General features: G+C 28.7%; 2 protein-coding genes, 1 long non-coding RNA gene and 2 pseudogenes across 6 annotated transcripts in view; 2 read left to right on the top strand and 3 right to left on the bottom strand.

The window, feature by feature from the left end:
- Positions 1 to 19,792, top strand: part of LOC149876693 (uncharacterized) — a 615,724-nt pseudogene that overhangs the window by 46,865 nt on the left and 549,067 nt on the right.
- Positions 1 to 19,792, top strand: part of LOC149876724 (uncharacterized) — a 316,490-nt gene that overhangs the window by 257,792 nt on the left and 38,906 nt on the right. The window lies entirely within an intron of this gene.
- LOC149876721 (uncharacterized) overlaps positions 788 to 19,792 on the bottom strand; it is a 91,894-nt gene continuing 72,889 nt past the window's right edge. The window contains exons 1-5 of one of the 3 annotated variants that reach the window (XM_090075032.1): positions 6,389 to 6,526; positions 6,137 to 6,309; positions 5,233 to 5,285; positions 4,622 to 4,876; positions 788 to 3,690 (exon numbers count right to left, since the gene is read on the bottom strand). In XM_090075032.1, coding sequence (XP_089931158.1) covers positions 1,046 to 3,690; positions 4,622 to 4,876; positions 5,233 to 5,285; positions 6,137 to 6,165 — 2,982 coding nt within the window. In that variant the 5' untranslated portion in view covers positions 6,166 to 6,309; positions 6,389 to 6,526 and the 3' untranslated portion in view covers positions 788 to 1,045. Of the gene's footprint in view, positions 3,691 to 4,621; positions 4,877 to 5,232; positions 5,286 to 6,136; positions 6,310 to 6,388; positions 6,527 to 19,792 lie in introns of those variants that run through there. The other 2 variants (XM_090075034.1, XM_090075031.1) reach the window with 2 other exon arrangements.
- Positions 8,168 to 10,327, bottom strand: LOC145194235 (uncharacterized). 2 transcript variants are annotated; one of them, XM_090075145.1, is made up of 4 exons: positions 9,460 to 9,578; positions 8,976 to 9,169; positions 8,413 to 8,572; positions 8,168 to 8,277 (listed from the first exon to the last, which is right to left on the bottom strand). In XM_090075145.1, exons 2-4 carry the CDS (start codon positions 9,147 to 9,149, stop codon positions 8,168 to 8,170), a joined length of 444 nt encoding a protein of 147 aa, XP_089931271.1. In that variant the 5' UTR covers positions 9,150 to 9,169; positions 9,460 to 9,578. The 2 variants fall into 2 exon arrangements, with proteins under 2 accessions (XP_089931271.1, XP_089931270.1); XM_090075144.1 differs by lacking the exons at positions 8,168 to 8,277; positions 8,413 to 8,572 and adding an exon at positions 9,887 to 10,327 and having other exon boundaries at positions 9,043 to 9,169; positions 9,460 to 9,816.
- Positions 10,445 to 19,629, bottom strand: LOC149876726 (uncharacterized; annotated as a pseudogene).

Raw genomic sequence — 19,792 nt, 5'->3', positions numbered from 1 at the left:
TTAAGTTTCTAATTTCAATTTCTTAGAATTTCGAATTAAATTATAGTTAAATAAATTCTTATTTAAACTGCTAATTTATACTTTTAATTTGAAATTCTAAACTATACCACTAATTTACACTTCTAGTAAATTTTTTTTCTGAGTAACATTTCTTAAGAAAGTTTCTTCAAAAAAATTGTTTTTGTATGAGTGTGTTTTTTAAACTTTTTCTGTTTTGTGCGTACGGATGTGCATATGCTTGAATGCTTTGTAAAACGATTGTAATCGAATTTAATTTTTACTAAACGTATACAAATGTACACGCCAAGTAAAAGTTTGCACGCATTTTTTTCTGTTAATTCTGATATTAACAGTCACATACGAGCACATCTGACTTAAAGAGCAATTAATTTTGCCAGTCTCATTCTTATTTAACGCAAAGTTTAATAATGAGAAAAGTAATTAGTTATAATTAATTATGACATTATTGTGAGTTACGACAATTTACTTGCTAACGAAATAAAAAATTTAATAGTTTAACAAAGTTATAAAAAAACTATAGAACTTTTAACTTTTTATTTCACTTTTACATAAAACATCATTCGAATTTTATTTAAAACTTCTCCCAAGGGTCTTTTTTTTCTGAAATTTCACGTTTCTAATTTTCCGGCTGTAAAAAAATAATTTTTAACTTTACACTCTTTCGAAAAAGTTTTCATTCATTTGCATTTAATAATTTCCTTCATTAACTCAATAAAGATTTCATTAACTTAATACAAAGTCTTTTTTTTTTTATGGGTTCCTCCTTCATAACTTTACTTTGTTACAACTTCTATCATCTTCAAACTTTTTATCGTAAATTGGATAAAGAACTTCCGTTAAAAAAAAGATGTAAAAATCATAAAAACTTATTTACATATTTCTAATAAATATCATTTAAACATTATTTAACTACTTTATTATAACTACTAAACATTATTTACATATTTCTAATAAATTAACATTAATCGAAATTTAGGAAAACGATTAAAATAGTTGACAACTTCGATTTTTCATTTTCTATCTTTCATTTCATATCTTTGAAAACTTCAATTTCTAGTTGTTTCATATCATTCAAACAGTTTGCTATATTATTTTTTGTAACCAATGTTGATGGATGATTGATACCTAAAATATCCGTTTGTATATTATCAACTTGATAATAAATTTCTAAAGCTTCATTATATTTTCCCATTCGACTCAAACAGTTTGCTATATTATTTTTTGTAGCCAATGTTGATGGATTATTGATACCTAAAATATCCATTTGTATTTTATCAACTTGATAATAAATTTCTAAAGCTTCATTATATTTTCCCATATCATTCAAACAGTTTGCTATATTATTTTTTGTAGCCAATGTTGATGGATGATTGATACCTAAAATACCCGTTTTTATTTTATCAACTTGATAATAAATTTCTAAAGCTTCATTATATTTTCCCATATCACTCAAACAGAGTGCTAGATTATTTTTTGTAGTCAATGTTGATGGATGATTGATACCTAAAATATCCGTTTGTATTTTATCAACTTGATAATAAATTTCTAAAGCTTTATTATATTTTCCTATATTCTTCAAACAGACTGCTATATTACTTTTTGTAGCCAATGTTGATGGATGATTGATACCTGAAATATCCGTTCGTATTTTATCAACTTGATAATAAATTTCTAAAGCTTCATTATATTTTCCCATAACACTCAAACAGATTGCTATATTATTTTTTGTATCCAATGTTGATGGTTGATTGATACCTAAAAAATTCGTTTGTATTTTATCAACTTGATAATAAATTTCTAAAGCTTCATTATATTTTCCCATATCACTCAAACAGAGTGCTAGATTATTTTTTGTAGTCAATGTTGATGGATGATTGATACCTAAAATATCCGTTTGTATTTTATCAACTTGATAATAAATTTCTAAAGCTTTATTATATTTTCCTATATTCTTCAAACAGACTGCTATATTACTTTTTGTAGCCAATGTTGATGGATGATTGATACCTGAAATATCCGTTCGTATTTTATCAACTTGATAATAAATTTCTAAAGCTTCATTATATTTTCCCATAACACTCAAACAGATTGCTATATTATTTTTTGTATCCAATGTTGATGGTTGATTGATACCTAAAAAATTCGTTTGTATTTTATCAACTTGATAATAAATTTCTAAAGCTTCATTATATTTTCCCATATTACACAAACAGACTGCTATATTATTTTTTGTATTCAATGTTGATGGATGATTGATACCTAAAATATCCGTTTGTATTTTATCAACTTGATAATAAATTACTAAAGCTTCATTATATTTTCCCATATTCTTCAAACAGATTGCTATATTATTTTTTGTATCTAAAGTTATTTTATTTTCAGTTCCATAAGATTTTATGTTATGCTTATCAATGGCATCGAGAATGTTTATTGCTTCTTGAAAGAAACCTTTGTTTGATAAGAAACTTTGGATACTCCAACTCTGTTGATGGAACATTTCACACATTTTTGGTTTATTAATACGAAACATATGGATGAAATGGTTATAGAAGTGCTTCCCATCGTCAACGTGTTCCTTTACTACTTCCAACTCTAATTTTAGAAAACGGGCGATGTTTTCGTTGCATATTTCTGTTATTTCTTTGCGTTTTTGATAACATTTACTTGCTAACTGCGTCATTTCGTGCATCGCGTACCTATCATTGTCATCGTCGAAACGATCAAGCAACGAGTAACTTACTAGTAAACTTATTGCTCGATTTATCAAAAGCTCTTCGTTTATTTTCAGGTGTTTTGAAATGCCGTGAATAAACTTTTTTGTAATGTGTTGACCGTCGCAATACGATAAATGGTTTAAAATTTCCACTGATTTTTCATTCGATTTCTCTATTTTGTTTAATACTAAGCTAATTGATGTTATAATAAATTTTGTTTCCACTTCAGTGGGGATACCTTCCTCCAGCATTTCGAAAGGATATGATCGAAAAAGATCTAAATATTCCTGCAAAGAAACGCTGTTGTTGTTTATATAGAGAATGGCTTGATTAATGGCGAGTGGATGATATTGAAGCACTTTGGTTATTTCTTTTAGTTTTTCGTCATCTTTTGTTAATATTTGTTTAATATTTCTTTTTGCGAAAAGTAACGCATCTTGAGGAGAGAAAGAGTTAATTTGCACTTGATTAACATCTTTAGACCATGATTTCCATTGCGATGTTACCAAAGTAAATGCATTTTTTTTGTTTGATACGTATTTTTCAAAATTCTTCACACTCTCATCGTCGACGTTGTCGAAAATGTAAAGCGTTTTTTCTCTTTCAAAATAGTGATGTATTTTTCTAGAAACTACTTCAATATCGAACGGATCGCCTTGAGAATCTCTTACGCTTAACCCTAGTTGGTGACAGAGATTAGTCATAGAAACTTGTATTTTATCAAATGCTGCATCCACCCATACAATACGTTCAAAATGGTCGTTATAAAATGCTGCATACTTTCTAGAGAGCTGAGTCTTTCCAATTCCAGACATTCCAGTTAAAATCGTGATTGATTTACCCGAATCGTTTGTTTGGCACACGTATTTATGAATTTGATTTAGTTCATCGTCACGTGAAAAGAAGGTTTTTGTCGGCGGTAGGATACCGAAAATGGAGTGTCGGGATATTAACTCTAAAAGACAAGAACTTTTCATATTTAACTGCACGGTGACATTTTCTGAGGAATGTTTAGAAGTTATTTTTTGAACGGCATTTCGCATTCCTCTTTTTTTTTTTTTTTTATAGGAAAAACATAATAAATTTTATCTAAGACTTAAATGACGATTAAATCAACGATATCTATGAAAAAAATTGTCACTATCTGCTGATATTTAATACGCTTGCTATTATGATGATGAATTATTCTGTCTTTAAGTATGTTTTATTATTAAGTAATTCCATTTGTAAACGCTATTTAAAGCAATTGCAGTTTTTTTAGAAAAAGCATTTTACATGTAAAATACTCCCAGAGGAATATTTTGATTTTTAATTTGAGAACCTGTCGCAATGCAGTTATATTTTCGAAATCGAAATCAATTTTCTTAAATAAGTATTTTTAAAATGTTGAAAAAAACTTTTCTTCGTTTTATGCAGTATTATCCTTTGGGGTAGGGTGGGAAGTTATAATCGTGCAATGCAGGAGCGTTGCAAAAAAACTCAAGATAGCGAATCACATTCAACTTTAATTTCATACTTTAAGTAATATTGTAAACTAAGTAATTAAACGTTTTAATTAACAATGTATTTACAATGTAATTAACAAATCAATAAATAGCTAATTTTTTGAACTTAATTCAAGTGTGAATTTAATCCGCAAAATTGCTAAATGATTTTGCAGATAAAAAGGACCGAAGTTTTGTGACAAATTTGCTAAATAAATTAAGGAAAGTTTGTCCTTTTCAAAAATGTTTGTGTCAGGTAAAAAATCTTTTAATCTTCTGCAGTGCTTTTACTTTTATTGTATATTTTGTATTTTTTTTTTATCTCTAATAAATATTCAGGGGCCGCAGGAGAACATCGGCATGCAACAGCGGCACAAAAATTATCAAGCTCAAAATACCTACTTCGTTCGCATTCGCTGATCAAATCTTTACGCTTGCAAAAAAGTAATCCTCTTTTCACATCTCGCCACTTTTTTGATGGATTATCTTTACGCCATTGGTTCAGTATTTGCAAAGTTTGTTCTCTCGTCGTTTCAAATTCTTCTTTTACATTATCGATTGCTGAGTCATCAATCGAAAGACATCGAGCAAACTTTTGCCAATCATAGGTCAACAAATCAGCAAGCGTTGTAAACACATCTTGTGGAAACTTTTCAACTATAAGAGAGGGTTTTTTTTTTTGAAAAACGAAAATCTGTCTGAAATGGGAAATCGTCAGGTTAGAACTATTTTGTTCTATCTCCAGTTTTAAACAATGGGAGAAAATGAATTGTTAATTTTACTAAGTAATGATTACTTTTAAAATACATTTTATTTAAAAACTTTTTTTTATAAATAGTTTCTTTAAATATAAATTATTTAAAGAATAAGTTATTATTTCTTAAAAAGATAATAGTAAAATTATAAATAATTTTTACTTATAGAAAAAAATCAAAAACTTTCTTTCAACGTTTAAAATGGGAGATAGAACAAAATAATTCTAACCTGACGAAATGTTAAAAATATTTTATTACCCTTTACATCGTCCGACTCGTTTTCCATGACAACTTCGTCTTTTAAAGCCGTTCTACGAAAAAGAAGTCCATTAATTGCGATGATAAATTTTAGTAAAACGCTCTTAAATTTGTCAGCAAACTATTTTCGCAGTTAATAAACAAGTACATAGAAATAGGTGCTGCTTCAAAATAAATTAGAGCAGTTTTAGAAGTGAAATAAACCGTTTTATACCAGATATTTCAGGAACCCTCTTAGTCACTGAAACTATACTACCATCCTAGTAAACTTCCTTTTGATGGAATACATTTTATTGACAGTTAAAGTGACTTAACTCACGGGGTCTCTGCACTTTATGAACAAAAAAGATGCCAATGATCCATCTTTCCTAAAGCAACTATTTTAAAAGAAACTTAAGCAATTCTCAATAATACAGCAGTACCTGCACGATTGTGATCTGCAGAAAATAGGACTTGTGGCATTGTTTTGAAATAATGATTAACGAAGCAGTAGGTTAAAGAACAGTTATGAAGTCCAATACGAAGCACTTTGAAGCTTTTAATTGAAAGATGAATTTTTAATTGAAAGACGTGTTTTCAAAAGGGACCAAAGTCATATTATATATGTTTTCTTTTATTTTCTTAACTGTATTTATGGCAGTTTAAAAGTTGAGTGGTTTTTCAAAAGGGTTATTAATCTGATTTCTGATATATGGTTTCTGGTATTAAACTTTTCATATTCAAGATCTGTTATTCAGTTACGAACTTTGTTATTATTCATGTATTCACTTCTTCCTGTATTTGTTATTCACTTCCGTAAAGTCATATTTTCCTCTTTTTTCCCCGGCTTTTCTAACTATGAAACTAAAATTGTTGAAAAATCAGGTAACAAATAACAAGAGTAGAACAAAAGTAGATGACGTACCGGTACATTTCTTCCTCTAGTATCTCCATTTTTTTTATTGAAAAAGCTCTTTTCTGCGATCGTTATGTGAGTTGCTGGTTGATCGACAAAACAAGTGTTGAATTCTACAGTTTTTCTCAAACTGATAGAAACCAGCACGTTAAGAATTTAAAACTGAGTCGTGCAACAGCAAACTATAGAAAGTGAAAAGGCAAAAACCCATTAAATCAATAAAATGTTTGAGCTGGTTTCCAATAATGAAAAACTACCAACCGAAATCTGCGATGAACCAAACTGAGATTGGTGAGTTCTTGATTTAGTTTTTAGTTTTAATTTTATGCTTTAGTTGTTGGAAGTTTTACTTAAAAACGCTTCAAGTCAGTTAACTTTCTTGCTGGTTGTTGATTTTTTTAAAAATTGATTTGAGATTATTTTATTTTATATAACAATGGCCGTCGATGGGTGAGAGTCTTAATCAAATAATAGGATTTAACAAAGTAATAGGATGGAATTTTTTTATTAAAGCATAAAAATGTCCAAAACGAGGTATCCTGAAAGAGATAATTTGTCACTGTGCAGGAGCGGATCCAGGGTGTAGCAAGTGAAGCAATTGCTACAGTCAACTCGGACTACATTTGTTATTATTTTCTACACACATATATAAAAATATATATATATTTTTATGTAAAATAACAGAAAATTTTAGATCAAGTTTGGGCCGCTGTCACTGCTTAACTAATTTTACTAAATCGAAAAATAAAATTTTTGCTATAAAAAAAACTCGAGTTTTTATAGGGTTTTATCTCTCATATTCATAAATTTTTGTAAGAATGTCAAACATTTCGCAGCGGAGCTACCTTATTTCGACTGGGAGTGAAATAAAATGGCAAATTATGTATTGCAACTGTAGCAAAATCCTGTTTGTCATGTTTTTAAACAACTCTAAGTTTACCCCCGTGCATTTACAATATTGAATACATATTTAGTATCACCTTTTTATTAACAAGGAGGTCTTATATAAGAACTAAAAGTCATTAACTGAGAACCTGTAGCAAGTGTAGCAAAAAACCAAAATTGTACTTGGTTGAATTAATATTACTTTATATATAGTTTATAGACTTTTTTAATGAAAGAAATGGAGCTGTATAAAGCGTTAAAACAATCATTCTTTAATAGATTAGATTAAATTGTGTAACACCGCCGAATTAAACAATTTCTGCCAGCAAAACTTTTTAAATTTTTGAAGGGTATCTATATCTTAAGAAAATTAAAAAAAAAAAAAGGTCCTCCGTCACCTAGCTACGCCACTGTTGCTGTGGCTCTCTGGTTTTACTTTTGCTACAGTCAATATTTTTCCTGGATCCTCCACTGCTGCGTACTACGCGTCCGCTCTGATAATAAAAAGGAAAGTTTTAGAGAATATTTAGAGAACTGTTTAATATTTTGAAGTAATTTTTTTCACAAAACTTTAGTTATGAGATATAGTTCGTTTATACATATAATTATTAAAAAAAGTGCGGTCTTTTTTAGAACTATTTCATTCCCGTTTTTTAAGCGGTTTATCCGGACTAACTCGATTTTTAATTAAAAAGATAATGAGCTAATAAATTAATAACTCAAGGAGTTCCATTCCCTTCGAATGCAGAGTGAAGGTTCTGATGTGAAAATGGGTTTTTAACAACCCAGTAAGCACGGATACGTATAATAAACGTATTATTCATGTTTTTACGACACGTGTTTTGAGGGTGGAAAAGAAGTCCGTATGAAATTACTTATTCACGTATTTTTAGGACGTGTTTTACACGTCTCAAAGAAACCTTTTTTAAACGGCTTTTTAACGTTTTTAAAAGGTGTATGATGCGCTCGCTAAACAAAATTTGTGACTCGTACTAATAATGAAAAGCAGCTAGTTTTCTGATGATTTAGCAACAACTGTTTCTATAATTTCTAGGAACGAAAAAGCTACGTATATATATAAAAAAGTTAAATAAGAAATTTTCTTTATTTCATAAATTAAAAATACAGAATTTATCCTTTATTTGTAAATAAATATTACAAGAAACCATCTTTCTCTTTTTCAACGGCTTTAGGCACACGTTTTATTTGTTCACCAACGAACGAATCGATCACTTTTGCTGAATTTACATCCGATACTAATGCAGCTAAAAAATAAAATGATAGTAGAACAAAACACTTAATGAAAATAGTAAATCAATCTAATATTCCCTTTAACATTTTGTCATAAACAAAATTTGTTTTAACATGTTTAAAAACTTTTAAGTTAAGTAAATATTTACCAAAAATTGCTTTACAGAGTGGGGTCTTGTTAAAAGAACGTTTGCCCTTACTTCCGGTCTTGTTAAACTGGGCTTGTACACTTTTATCAAGAGTCTCGTTAATGCATTTGCTGACGAGCTGCGAAGGTGTTGATCCACCTAATTGTTTTAACCTTTTTACCTAAATCAAAAGAGGTGTAAAAACTTAAACATGTCATACCATGGAATCAATTGATCTATTTGTCTACTTTAATATCCATCGTAACAACTTTCCTGAACAAATTTACCCCAGGATAACAGTTTGCAACCCTTAACCTGATTTTTGAAAAAAAAACGTATATACAACTTTTAAGTAATAAACTTATGAAGTATTTTTATACTTTCAAGTTAATACTTTATAGTATAAACGTTTTTCATTTAATAAACTATACCGTTACCATAGCAACTTAATTTTCCTAGTTAGAACACAAACAAAACAAAACAGTGAAACCAAGCCTTGTCACCATTATGATTCCCTTATGTATTAGACCTGGATTATAATTCAAATATATTGAAACAACAACTTTGTTGTAAATAACACTTACCAAAATATTAAATTCTACTTCAGTTACCAACTGTTTTTCAAAAGCATTGAACTCTTCAAGGGAATGACACTTACTAATAAAAAGCGAAGAACTTTCTGGGTCAGTTCTCCATCCTAGCCTTTCTAGCGCAGCAAGAATTTCTCCTTGGGTTGACTTAACTTCTGCCATCTCCATAAAACATTAATATTGCCAAACTAAAAGTAACAATTAAAATTGTGATGCCAGTCTACTTTTTATTAGTTTACATCCCAAATGGTAAATGGACGGTAGTGGCAATTGCAGTCCATTTAACATCACAACTCTTAACCCCAAAACATATATATGAACTTAGTAAGTGTAAAAAAAAGATGTAGTTTTAATGGTGAAACTTTTGATTAGAAGGTGAATACTCAATACTCATGGCAGGTCATGGATTTTTGTTGAGAATAGTAAGACTATTATAACATATATAATATAATTATACTTAAAATATAATTAAACTTACTTCTTTCATCCATGCACTTAAATGAAGGAGGTGGTTCTCTGTAGTTCCCAAGACTGTTTCTGTTTTTAGCCTGTCTAGTTGACTCTTGGGAAGAATGGCTTGATAATAAAAAACTAGAGGAGCACTGGGGTGATACTAGACATGTTTTCTTTTTTTTCTTCCTTTTTTCTGTTACACTGAATGATATTTCTAAGGATAAGTCTTGTGACACTATTTGTCTTGGACAGCGTCTATCACAACTTGGCACTTTTAAATGAGGATTAGAGGAAATAGTGTTTGAAGTACTTTGAGAAAAACTATTTTCAATTGTTATACTTGGACTTTTTTCTTGATATGGACTGAGTGGCTGAACGCCTCCTAAGAAATAAAATATATATTTAACTAAAGTTTGTTATATATTGTAAGGACAAAACAGAATAATAAATACCTTGTTCTGCGAATTCACTATGAGCCAAATCGGAATCAAGTTGCAAAAAGTCATTACACATGTCTTTAGTGCCTTTCTCTAATAAGATTTTAGTTAATCTAAACTGTTGCCATGACATGTCTGGTGACAACCACTTGCTTGTGTAGTGGTTGGATAGGTTTTTTTCCTCTTGGTGGCCGATGAACAATTTTCTTCACTTCATCTACCCAATTTTCTACTCCATTTTCTTTTAGCGTAACTACAGAGTACAACCTTTTGATTGGGCTAAATACATAGTCTAGTCAATTAAAAATTTAAAAGATATGCACATTTTTTATAAGTCCTAATATACGCAAAAGACATTTTCTCAAAACTTAGTCAACCTGCTCACAATAGATGAAAATGAAATCTTGATTTGAAAATAATATTTCATTGAGCAAATATTTTTTATTTTCGGTTACAAAAAATAATTTTAAAATTTTCTTGCATTATTATATACAAATCATTATACTTTTAAAAATTATTTTTTTAAATAAAAACAAATATTGTTTTCAAAATCAAGATATTATTCCAATTTGATTGAGACCCTGGTTAATATTCTTTCTTTCTCAATCTGAGAAAGAAAATAAGCAGTTATATTAGGACCTGTCAAAAAAGTTTTAACAAATAAAAAAACTTTTCGTTCAAGAAAACTTATTTTTAAACTTTTTTTTACTATGAAAATATTTTTTATAGTACTTTTTATTTGCCCTATTAACCATTTTTTGCCCCATCATCCAACTAGGCAAAATTTGATATAAAAAAGTTATAAGTAAAGTAAATGAAAGAAATAAATGACATCAAATAATATCAACATTCTCTACTCTGCTTAACCAAATGTACTAAAGCAGAAACAACAAATCCATCTTTAACTGCCATAAAAATACATTTCCGTAAAAAAGTTGCTTCTTCGTTTAATCCATACAATAAAGTAGATACCAATATCCTTTGAAGAAAGAAAAACAGTAAAATAGTCATCTAAAAACTGTTTGTTATAACACAAACACTCATAATGATCTTCATCAATCAATTTTTGAACAAACACAACACTATCCTCAGTTAAAAAACAAGAATCTTTTTTGGTGGTGGTCATTCTGCTTGTAACTTTTTTAGGTTGGTTGTAATCACTCAATTCATCCAATCTTTTACATACTTGAGCCAATGATTTATGTTTGCTTCTTACAAATCTTTCCAACTTCTGAATATAGTTTTCAAACTTAAAGGCAGATAACTTATCAAGCAAGACACCATAAAACTACATCATCACAAATATGTAAAAGTCCATGTACATTGTATACACAAAACAAATCACCATAAACCTCACTAGAATTCACAACAAAATACTGAATAAGTCGTCAAGCATTCTCCAGTTTAGAATTTCTCATGGCATCATCATTTTCACATAATAACCTTATAGCAACAGACAGACTTAAAAAATGCTTGTAAACAGAGCTATCTACAACACCCTTCAATGCAACCATACCAGAATAAAGCAAAAAAGATCCAAGCTCGGTAGCTTTCCATCAATCAAGTTCAGTTAGTGTTCTTGGCTGTCTGACAAACTCACTTGGTAGTTTACCATTTAAAGCAACAAGCTTTTCAGAAATTTGATTTAACATATTAGCAGACAATATCCCTTTAGTTGTTCCTTTGATAGTTCCTTTAAGGAAATACAGCAGCCTATGCATACATCCAAGACACACTAATTGCATGTAGTCAAGTGGAAACATATTAACAAAATTTACAGATGTAACTTCTCTTAAAACTGTTTTACTGAGTTGATGTGATCTCCCATTTACATCTTTTTCTAAATACTCATTATCAAATTTTTGGCTTGTCTTTAAAACAACACATTCTCCCCTTACTGAGAAAACAATTCGATTGGTTATACTTTTACCTACTATGGTACATCTCTCACAGGAATGGAAGCCTGAGTGACAAACAATACCTTTTAATAAAGCTCCGGCAGGAGCGTCACAAATAAAAGAATAAACATTAACTTTGTAGTTAACATCATTTATAAAAATAAAACTGTCTTGTAATTCTATTAATTCATTACCAAATTCTCTCAAGTAAATATCACAGGGTGGTTTACTATTTCTACAATAAATTCCAACAAGAAAGGGTTCGAATTCAAAAACAGATACTGCAGTTGGCCACAATTGGGTGGATGTGGATTTAAATAATGAGAGGCCATCTATGTTAACAGATAAGTTTAATGTAGTTTCTGTAATAGAATGAAAAAGAATTTGATTTCGATGGCTCCGCGCAAAATCGGACTATCTGCAATCTCCGCCAAAAACAAAATTGGCATATCTGCAATCTCCGCGTAAAACAAAATTGGACTATCTGCATTTTCCGCCAGCTTTATTTTTGAACTATCTGCATTCTCCGGGCGTTCAAAGTTTTTATTGCATGAAATTATGCGCCTTGTCAAAATGTGATTTCACTACAAATGGCAGATCTCATGAAATAAGTTGTTAATAAGAAGACAGTAATTGCATTATTTTCCATCTATTCCTGAGATATAAATCTGTTTAAGTTTTAACACAAAGTTTCACTTGCCACATTTGATTTTGTTTAGAAGTAATTATTTTAAATAGTTATATGACATATGGTATGTTAATGCAAATGAAAAATTTACAATATTTTTAGAACATCATTTTAGCGGCTAAAAAAGAACAGTCTGCATCTACTTTAATCTCAAGTCTGAACTTAGTAAGCGTATACACATTATGAATTGATCAAAGTGTAGCTGATCGCAAAACCAATTTTATGTATTCAAATTTAATTTGAAATTAAAATGCTGCTGGATTAAGAAAACGTTTTACAGTTTTACGAGGCTTATTCGAAACATTGTTTGGTGTTTTTCAAGTTTGTCTATTTTCAACAGAAAAAAAAAAGTAGTGTTACTGTGTTATCTATATTATATAGGTATACTATATAGCATATAGCAGTCAGTCATGTTTTGGTTAAATGTGAAAATAACAAGTTGGTTTGTTTAGCTTACAAAATTAATTAATTCAAGTGTATTATTGCTATCGTCAAATAAAATATGCTAGATCTTAAAAATATGTTAGGACTACAAAATTATAGATGTTTTTAGATAAGTTGTGTTTGTATGTTAAATTATAATTTCTAAAGTTAAAAGTTACCTAAATGTGACTATAATTTAAATTCAAGTAATTAATATTGTCTATTACAAATGTGATAATTTATTATATTGGGTATACTGTAAAAGTAATAAAAGCCTGATATTCAGATCAATGTGCAAGTTAAGGATATGTTTATTTAAAACAGCAGTTTTTTGTTATTTTGTAATTATTCTTTTATAGAAAAAATACAGCTATTTTTGATTGTATCATAGTTATTACTATCATAGTAAAAAAATGACAACCCTTTTTTATATATCATTACATCCCAAAGTCTTGGATATAAAAAAATTATCAAATATAATTGGACCAAAATTGTTTGATCATCACTGCAGTTGAGGTGACATCTGATTAAACCAATGTTTAATGGTTTAGAGCTCAAATCCAACTGAACCTTAGGTTCAGTTTGATTTTGATCCTAATTATTAATAAACCAAGTTTAAGAAAAGTTGGAAACCATAATGTTTAATACTCATGCATGAGTTTTTAACTAGTTTGTGTTCAGCTAAGTAGCATCTCCAAAAAAGAATGGTTTTAAGTAGACAACAAAGAAAACTCCACATAGTTTGATTGCTTAATGAACAAAAATAGGTTAATAACAATAATTTTGTTAGTTACGATCTAGGTTACTATATATATATATATTTATATATATATATATATATATATATATATATATATATATATATATTATATATATATATATATATATATATATATATATATATATATATATATATATACATATATATATATATATATATATATATATATATATATATATATATATATATATATATATATATTTATATATGTGTGTGTGTATATAAACGTGTATATATAAATATATGTATACATATATATATATATATATTTATATATATATATATATATATTTATATATATATATATATATATTTATATATATATATATATATATAAATGCGTGTGTGTATATATACTTGTATATATAAATATATGTATGTATATATATATATACATATATATACATACATATATTTATATATACACGAAATTATTGTGATATATGTGTATATATATATATATATACATATATCACAATAATTTCATTAGTTAGGATCTAAGTTACTAAATATATATACATACATATATATATATATATATATATATATATATATATATATATATATATATATATATATATATATATATATATATATATATATATATATATATATATATAAATTAGCAAAAACACTTACCTAATTTTTTCTTTGACAGCTTGTTATACCATCAGTAGGTTCATCAGGAAGTCTGATGAACCTAGTGATGGTGAAAGATAAGTTTATAAACATATAAGGTTAATATATAACATGTTAACTAATGATCAATTTGTTAACCTTCCTGATTACTTATTGATGGTGAAACAAGTTGTGGAAGAAAAAATTAGATAAGTGTTTTTACTAATTTATTACTGCTCTGCTCTTTAAGACATTGAGCACTCTGTTTATAGAATACACTAACACACTAACATAGTTATATATATATATATATATATATATATATATATATATATATATATATATATATATATATATATATATATATATATATATATATATATACAGGGTGTCTGCCAATATTTTAAGTTGGATTTCCCTAGCTTTTCCCTGATATTTACCTACTTCTCGTTTAGAAAAATGCTCTTCAACTGCAAAAATATAAACAATACAACCCACATTAAATATATCAAGAGAAGTTCATAAAACTATCTGCCAAATAAACTTTTAGATTACGTGTACTATATACAACTTATTTAAGTTATATAAGTTTGATAAAGACTCATCTTTCCTGATTTTTCTAAAATTTAACCTAATTTCTCTGATAATCCCCTGATTTTTTTGAAGATATCCGAATTCCCTGGCATTTCCCTGATTTGGCAGACATCCTGTATATATTTATATGCAGATCTTGCGTATAAAGACCACTTAGCAACATTGCAACATAACATAACAAGAATTTAATTTGATCTAAAGTTATTAGTCACAACAACAAGGCTAAATAAAATTGACAAAGTATGTATGATGAATTTAGCAATTAGTATGTAACATAACAACGTTTTGTTACATATGCTATGTTATTATTAACAATAACATAAGTTATTTTTAACATATTAATCTGAACTAAAACTACTTGATTACTCACAAACTTAATCAAGTTATGATCAAGGTTTTGTGTTTAAATAATCGTTGTTAATAAATGTTTAAATAATCGCTATTATTTAAAAAATTGTAGAATTCTATAAAAAACTTCAAATATTTAAAGAAACACCACCACAAATTTATGCACCCGAAAAACGCAGATAGTCCAAAAATGTATCTGGCAAAAATGCAGATAGTCCAATTTTGTTTTACGCGGAGATTGCAGATATGCCAATTTTGTTTTAAACGGAGAAAGCAGATATCTCAAGTGTACTAAGGCGGGAAACCAGTTTTTTTCTAAAAAAAAAGCCGAAAGCTTTAGTTAAATTCGATCGGTTGTTTCGTTAATAACTTATGCATACCGCGGTAAGCTTCGCTACCGAGAACTTTATAATTTATGCAAACCGTATTTGGCGCCAATACTTTCTTTTGTATATATAAGCAATTTTTGAAAAACAGTTCTGTTGCGAATGACGCGTAAGATAATTTATATAATAAGTTTACCGAAAACGTCAGCCGAGAATATTGAGGAAATATAACCGAGTAAAATACAACCGAGACTCATTTTTATTACATTTATCTTTGGCGCAACCGAACCATAATTTATTTATAAATTTTTATTACTTTTTAGTGAACACGACTGAAAACTGTGCACAAAAAGTACGTGACAAACGTTATCACTTTTGTTTTTGTTCTATAAAAAACAAAGTTTTATTATTGTAAAACAAAAAAAAGATGGTTTTTATTTAATTTTCGAGGTCTATGTTAATTTAAAAGACTTTGTCACGATGTAATTGTATGGCTCAAAGCTCAACGGATATTCTGAGGCAAAATTTAGCCGAAAACGAGCGCTAATCTCTGTGCGCGGACAGGTTTTGTAGTAAATATTGGCTACTTTCTAGCGCCTATCCTATCTCGTAGGTTACTTATAAAATATATATTTTAATTGCATCAAGAAATTCATCAAAAAATCTTTCCAACGGTACCAAATATGTGGCATTTTGTTTAACTTTTAAACAAAATATCAACAATAGCATAAGTTCAGTTTTTGTTGAAAAAATCCTGGTTTCCCGCCTTAGTTCACTTGAGATGCCAAATTTGTTTTCCGCGGAGATTGCAGATAGTCCGATTTTGCGCGGAACCATCGATTTGTTTAGTTCGAACTAAAATCGAATTTTTAGTTCGAACTAAAAATTCAATTTTAAAATCTAAATTATGTAATGTTTTATACGCTTTTAAAAAACGCGTCAAATTCTACGTGATATTTGCAACGTGTTTTTAGATATTCAAAAAACGTTAAAGAAAACTTTGAACGGAAACACGAATAAAGTACGCGAATAAAACGTTTATATTTCGTGGCGTGCTCACTGGGAATATGTGGCTTTGAAGATAACCACTTTTAAAAGTTGCTTATTAACTTCAACTGCATGTTTTAATGATACTTTCTTGATTTCTTTTCTTAATATGAACCAGTACTCTTTGACATGCTAAAATTATATTTAAGAACAAACACTAAAATTTAAAAAATTTTAACAAATTTTTTTTTTATTATAAATAGTATAGCTTAAGGCATAAAATAATTATAATAGAAGTTAACTATCATTAGTTTCTAATTCTTATTATGACACATTCAAGAAAAAAACTGTATTCACTGTAATTATTAGATAAAATTGAAATATGATTAAAATTTTCGTTCAAAATATGTCTCAGCAACCGTCATGTGGAGCAACATTTCATATTTACAACAAGCCCTCAAGAATTGCACAACGCATTACTAATGGAGATGGCAATCGAACCCTTTTTTTAAAATTGGCACAAACATGGTTGAAAACATGCTTTTGTCAATCTTTTAAGGACTTTTTTATGATTGATATGATTTGATTCAACATCCTCAACTTAAAAAAAATCAACTGTTAAAATAAAGAGTAGGATTTTAGTGCCAAAAAGTTGACTCAACCTGCTGCAGTGCAAACTAATGAAAGTTTTTATACAACCATTGAACCAGAAAATGTTCAGAAGTGAAAAAAAATAGAACTTAAGAAGACTCGTAAAACATTAACAAAAAAAAGAACCTTCATTGGAAAAAAAAAAGTCTATAAAACCAATTGCATTTAGCGGTTCCTTAAAATGGCTTAATTTTGTTTTGAAAATCACTCAGCTTTCTGCGAATAACCTTTTTATTTTCGGTTGTGTCAAATCAAGGCGGTAGTTTACCTTCATAAAGTTATTTTTCGAATTCTTTTTCATCACGTAAATCTACGGAATCAAAAATAAAAAATCGAAGGAAACATCTGGGACAGTTTTTGGCTTTTGTAAACATTCGATATAAAGTCAATTCTGCGAAAAAACCTCCTGGGGCCGTTCAAATTTTCAACTTCGGATTAGAGGTCAAAAGATTTTTGATTAATTCCGTTGGAAAGTTATAAAATTTGTTTTCAAAACTTGACGCTTTTTGGGGAAAACTATATGGAGTAAAATCGGCGCAAATCGATCGCCGGAGCATTAAAAACCAAACAACTTAAATTTTTCAGAGTTTATTTTTCTTTTTTTACATGAGATACAAATTAGAAAAAAAAACAAAAACAGTTAAAAAGTTATTTAAGAAATTAATAAATTGATTTAGAAAATATGGAAATATTCAATAAAAAAAAGGTCACTTTCAGTAGAAAATATGTTAAAATTTTACATAACCTAGCACGTTTTTTTACATGGGATGCAGAAATTAAAATAGAACCCGTTACAGTTCTCTTTGGTAGACCTGCATCATTAAAGAACTGTTGCAATTTAAATTCACGCAAGATATCACATCTCAATGAAATTATTTTCTAAACTTGTTGCGTTCAATAACTTAATTTCATTTGGCTGCAGGGGGTACAAGCTGCGCTTCATCCTCACTCTTTTTCAGCAGGGTTTTGCAATGAAAAAATTTTGTGAATGGTTTGCGCCAATTACACTCTACGCATTTTCACAATATACTTTTTTGTCACTTTTTCCCTCGAGTTTTATAGCAGACTGATAAAATTACATGTTTGGTGATTTTATTTTTGCAAGGATAGGGTGTTTTAAGCGAGATTCGCTTAAAAAATTGGATTCGACGAACTTTTTTCTTTATTTAAAAGGCTGATAATTTGGAGTTATAAGATTATGATAATTTCTTTGAGGACTGTTACATATGAAAGTAATTCTTTACTACTATAGGAAAGCTGAATAGAAAATTCTTCTATTCTGAGATTATTACGTTCGTTCTACAAAAGGATACCATCCTGACAATTATCACTTGTTACGTAACTGAAAACTAGTTGAGTTAGTATATCGTTAAAATTATCCGTCCTGTTATTGCCACAGCCCAATCAATATATTATCAGATCTCCCTAAAAAAAAAATTGTTTGCGAATTTATAACAGTAATATAAACAAATTGACCTTACGTTTTACAAAAAGTATACGTTCGCAAAAACTGTTAAGCAATTCGTTATTATTTTTAGAGCGTGGGTAAACAAATTCCACGAGTAATTAAATTTCATTAAAATTCATTGAAATTCATTGAAATTCAATGAATTTCAATGACTTTCAATGAATTCCATGAATTTCCTAATGAACTTCTTTGGGAACCTGACATTCTTCTCTTAATCACAAGATTATGATAATTATGTCAATTTAAGAAAAAAGAATTGCTATAAACTTAACGGTTGTATATAATTTCAAATAACGTTGTTAAAATTATTATATTTATTTGAGAGCATTTTATTAACGCGTGATGCCAGTCTTCCTTTATCACGCTTTAAAACGTTTCAAAACTCATTACAAATCCAAACCAAAAGAATGTTTTGTTTTCATCAAGCGAAATAAACTTTAGAATTAAGACTTTCTGACAGTTGCACCTTACCCTGTTTTATTATTTTTTCAATGTTTTACTTTGTTTTAATACTAAACAAGTAAAAAGTCGATTCATTTCGGTAAGATAAGGTCTCGTCATTTGATATACAAACTGGTTTTCTATTTGCTTAAGTTTTTGCGTGATTACAAAATACAACTCTCTGTTAACGCGGTATAACCTACTTTAGAAATGTTGATAATAAATGACGCATTAGGCAGCGCTACGGAAAACCACCTGTAATCATTACTCTCATGGAGACTGGTAATCAAAGGTGGAACCAAGCGCGTTGATAAAAATATCGCAACGTTACTGAAGTCATTAATTTTAAATCAGAAATTACGCAATAATTTTTTCTATTGTTTCAGAAGGCGTCCGTGAACCACCTGCTAACTGCAATTTCGAACGGTATAAATTGATTGACAAACTCGGTAAACATTCTCTTTGAACTTGCAACTTGATGTGACTCGTGAAGTTGAAAATCTTCAACGGAGTCCAAAATGATTTCACGACGCATAGCACTCTCGTTGAATTAGACATTTCATTTGTTACAGCGGATTGAAGTTTTTCTTCATGTAAGTTCATTTTTTGTTAAAATATTGTTGGCACGTGAAATTCTGCCCGATCTGAAAGAATTTTTTTTTGTTTTTTTTTTTGTTTGAAATAAGCGAACAAAACAG

Source organism: Hydra viridissima, unplaced genomic scaffold, assembly GCF_058129835.1.
Source record: "Hydra viridissima isolate aposymbiotic clone 2 unplaced genomic scaffold, HvirCarnegie_v1 scaffold_18, whole genome shotgun sequence".
NCBI lineage: Eukaryota > Metazoa > Cnidaria > Hydrozoa > Anthoathecata > Hydridae > Hydra > Hydra viridissima.
Note: the sequence above shows the minus strand (reverse complement) of the source record. Positions and strands in the feature narration are given on the sequence as shown.

Bases quoted from the DNA above. Each gene is read 5' to 3' on its own strand.
- LOC145194235 (XM_090075144.1), bottom strand. From the start codon at position 10,004: ATGTCATGGCAACAGTTTAGATTAACTAAAATCTTATTAGAGAAAGGC. The intron at 9,817-9,886 runs GTATTTATTATT...TTTATTTCTTAG, and splicing joins TAGTGAATTCGCAGAACAAG to GAGGCGTTCAGCCACTCAGT.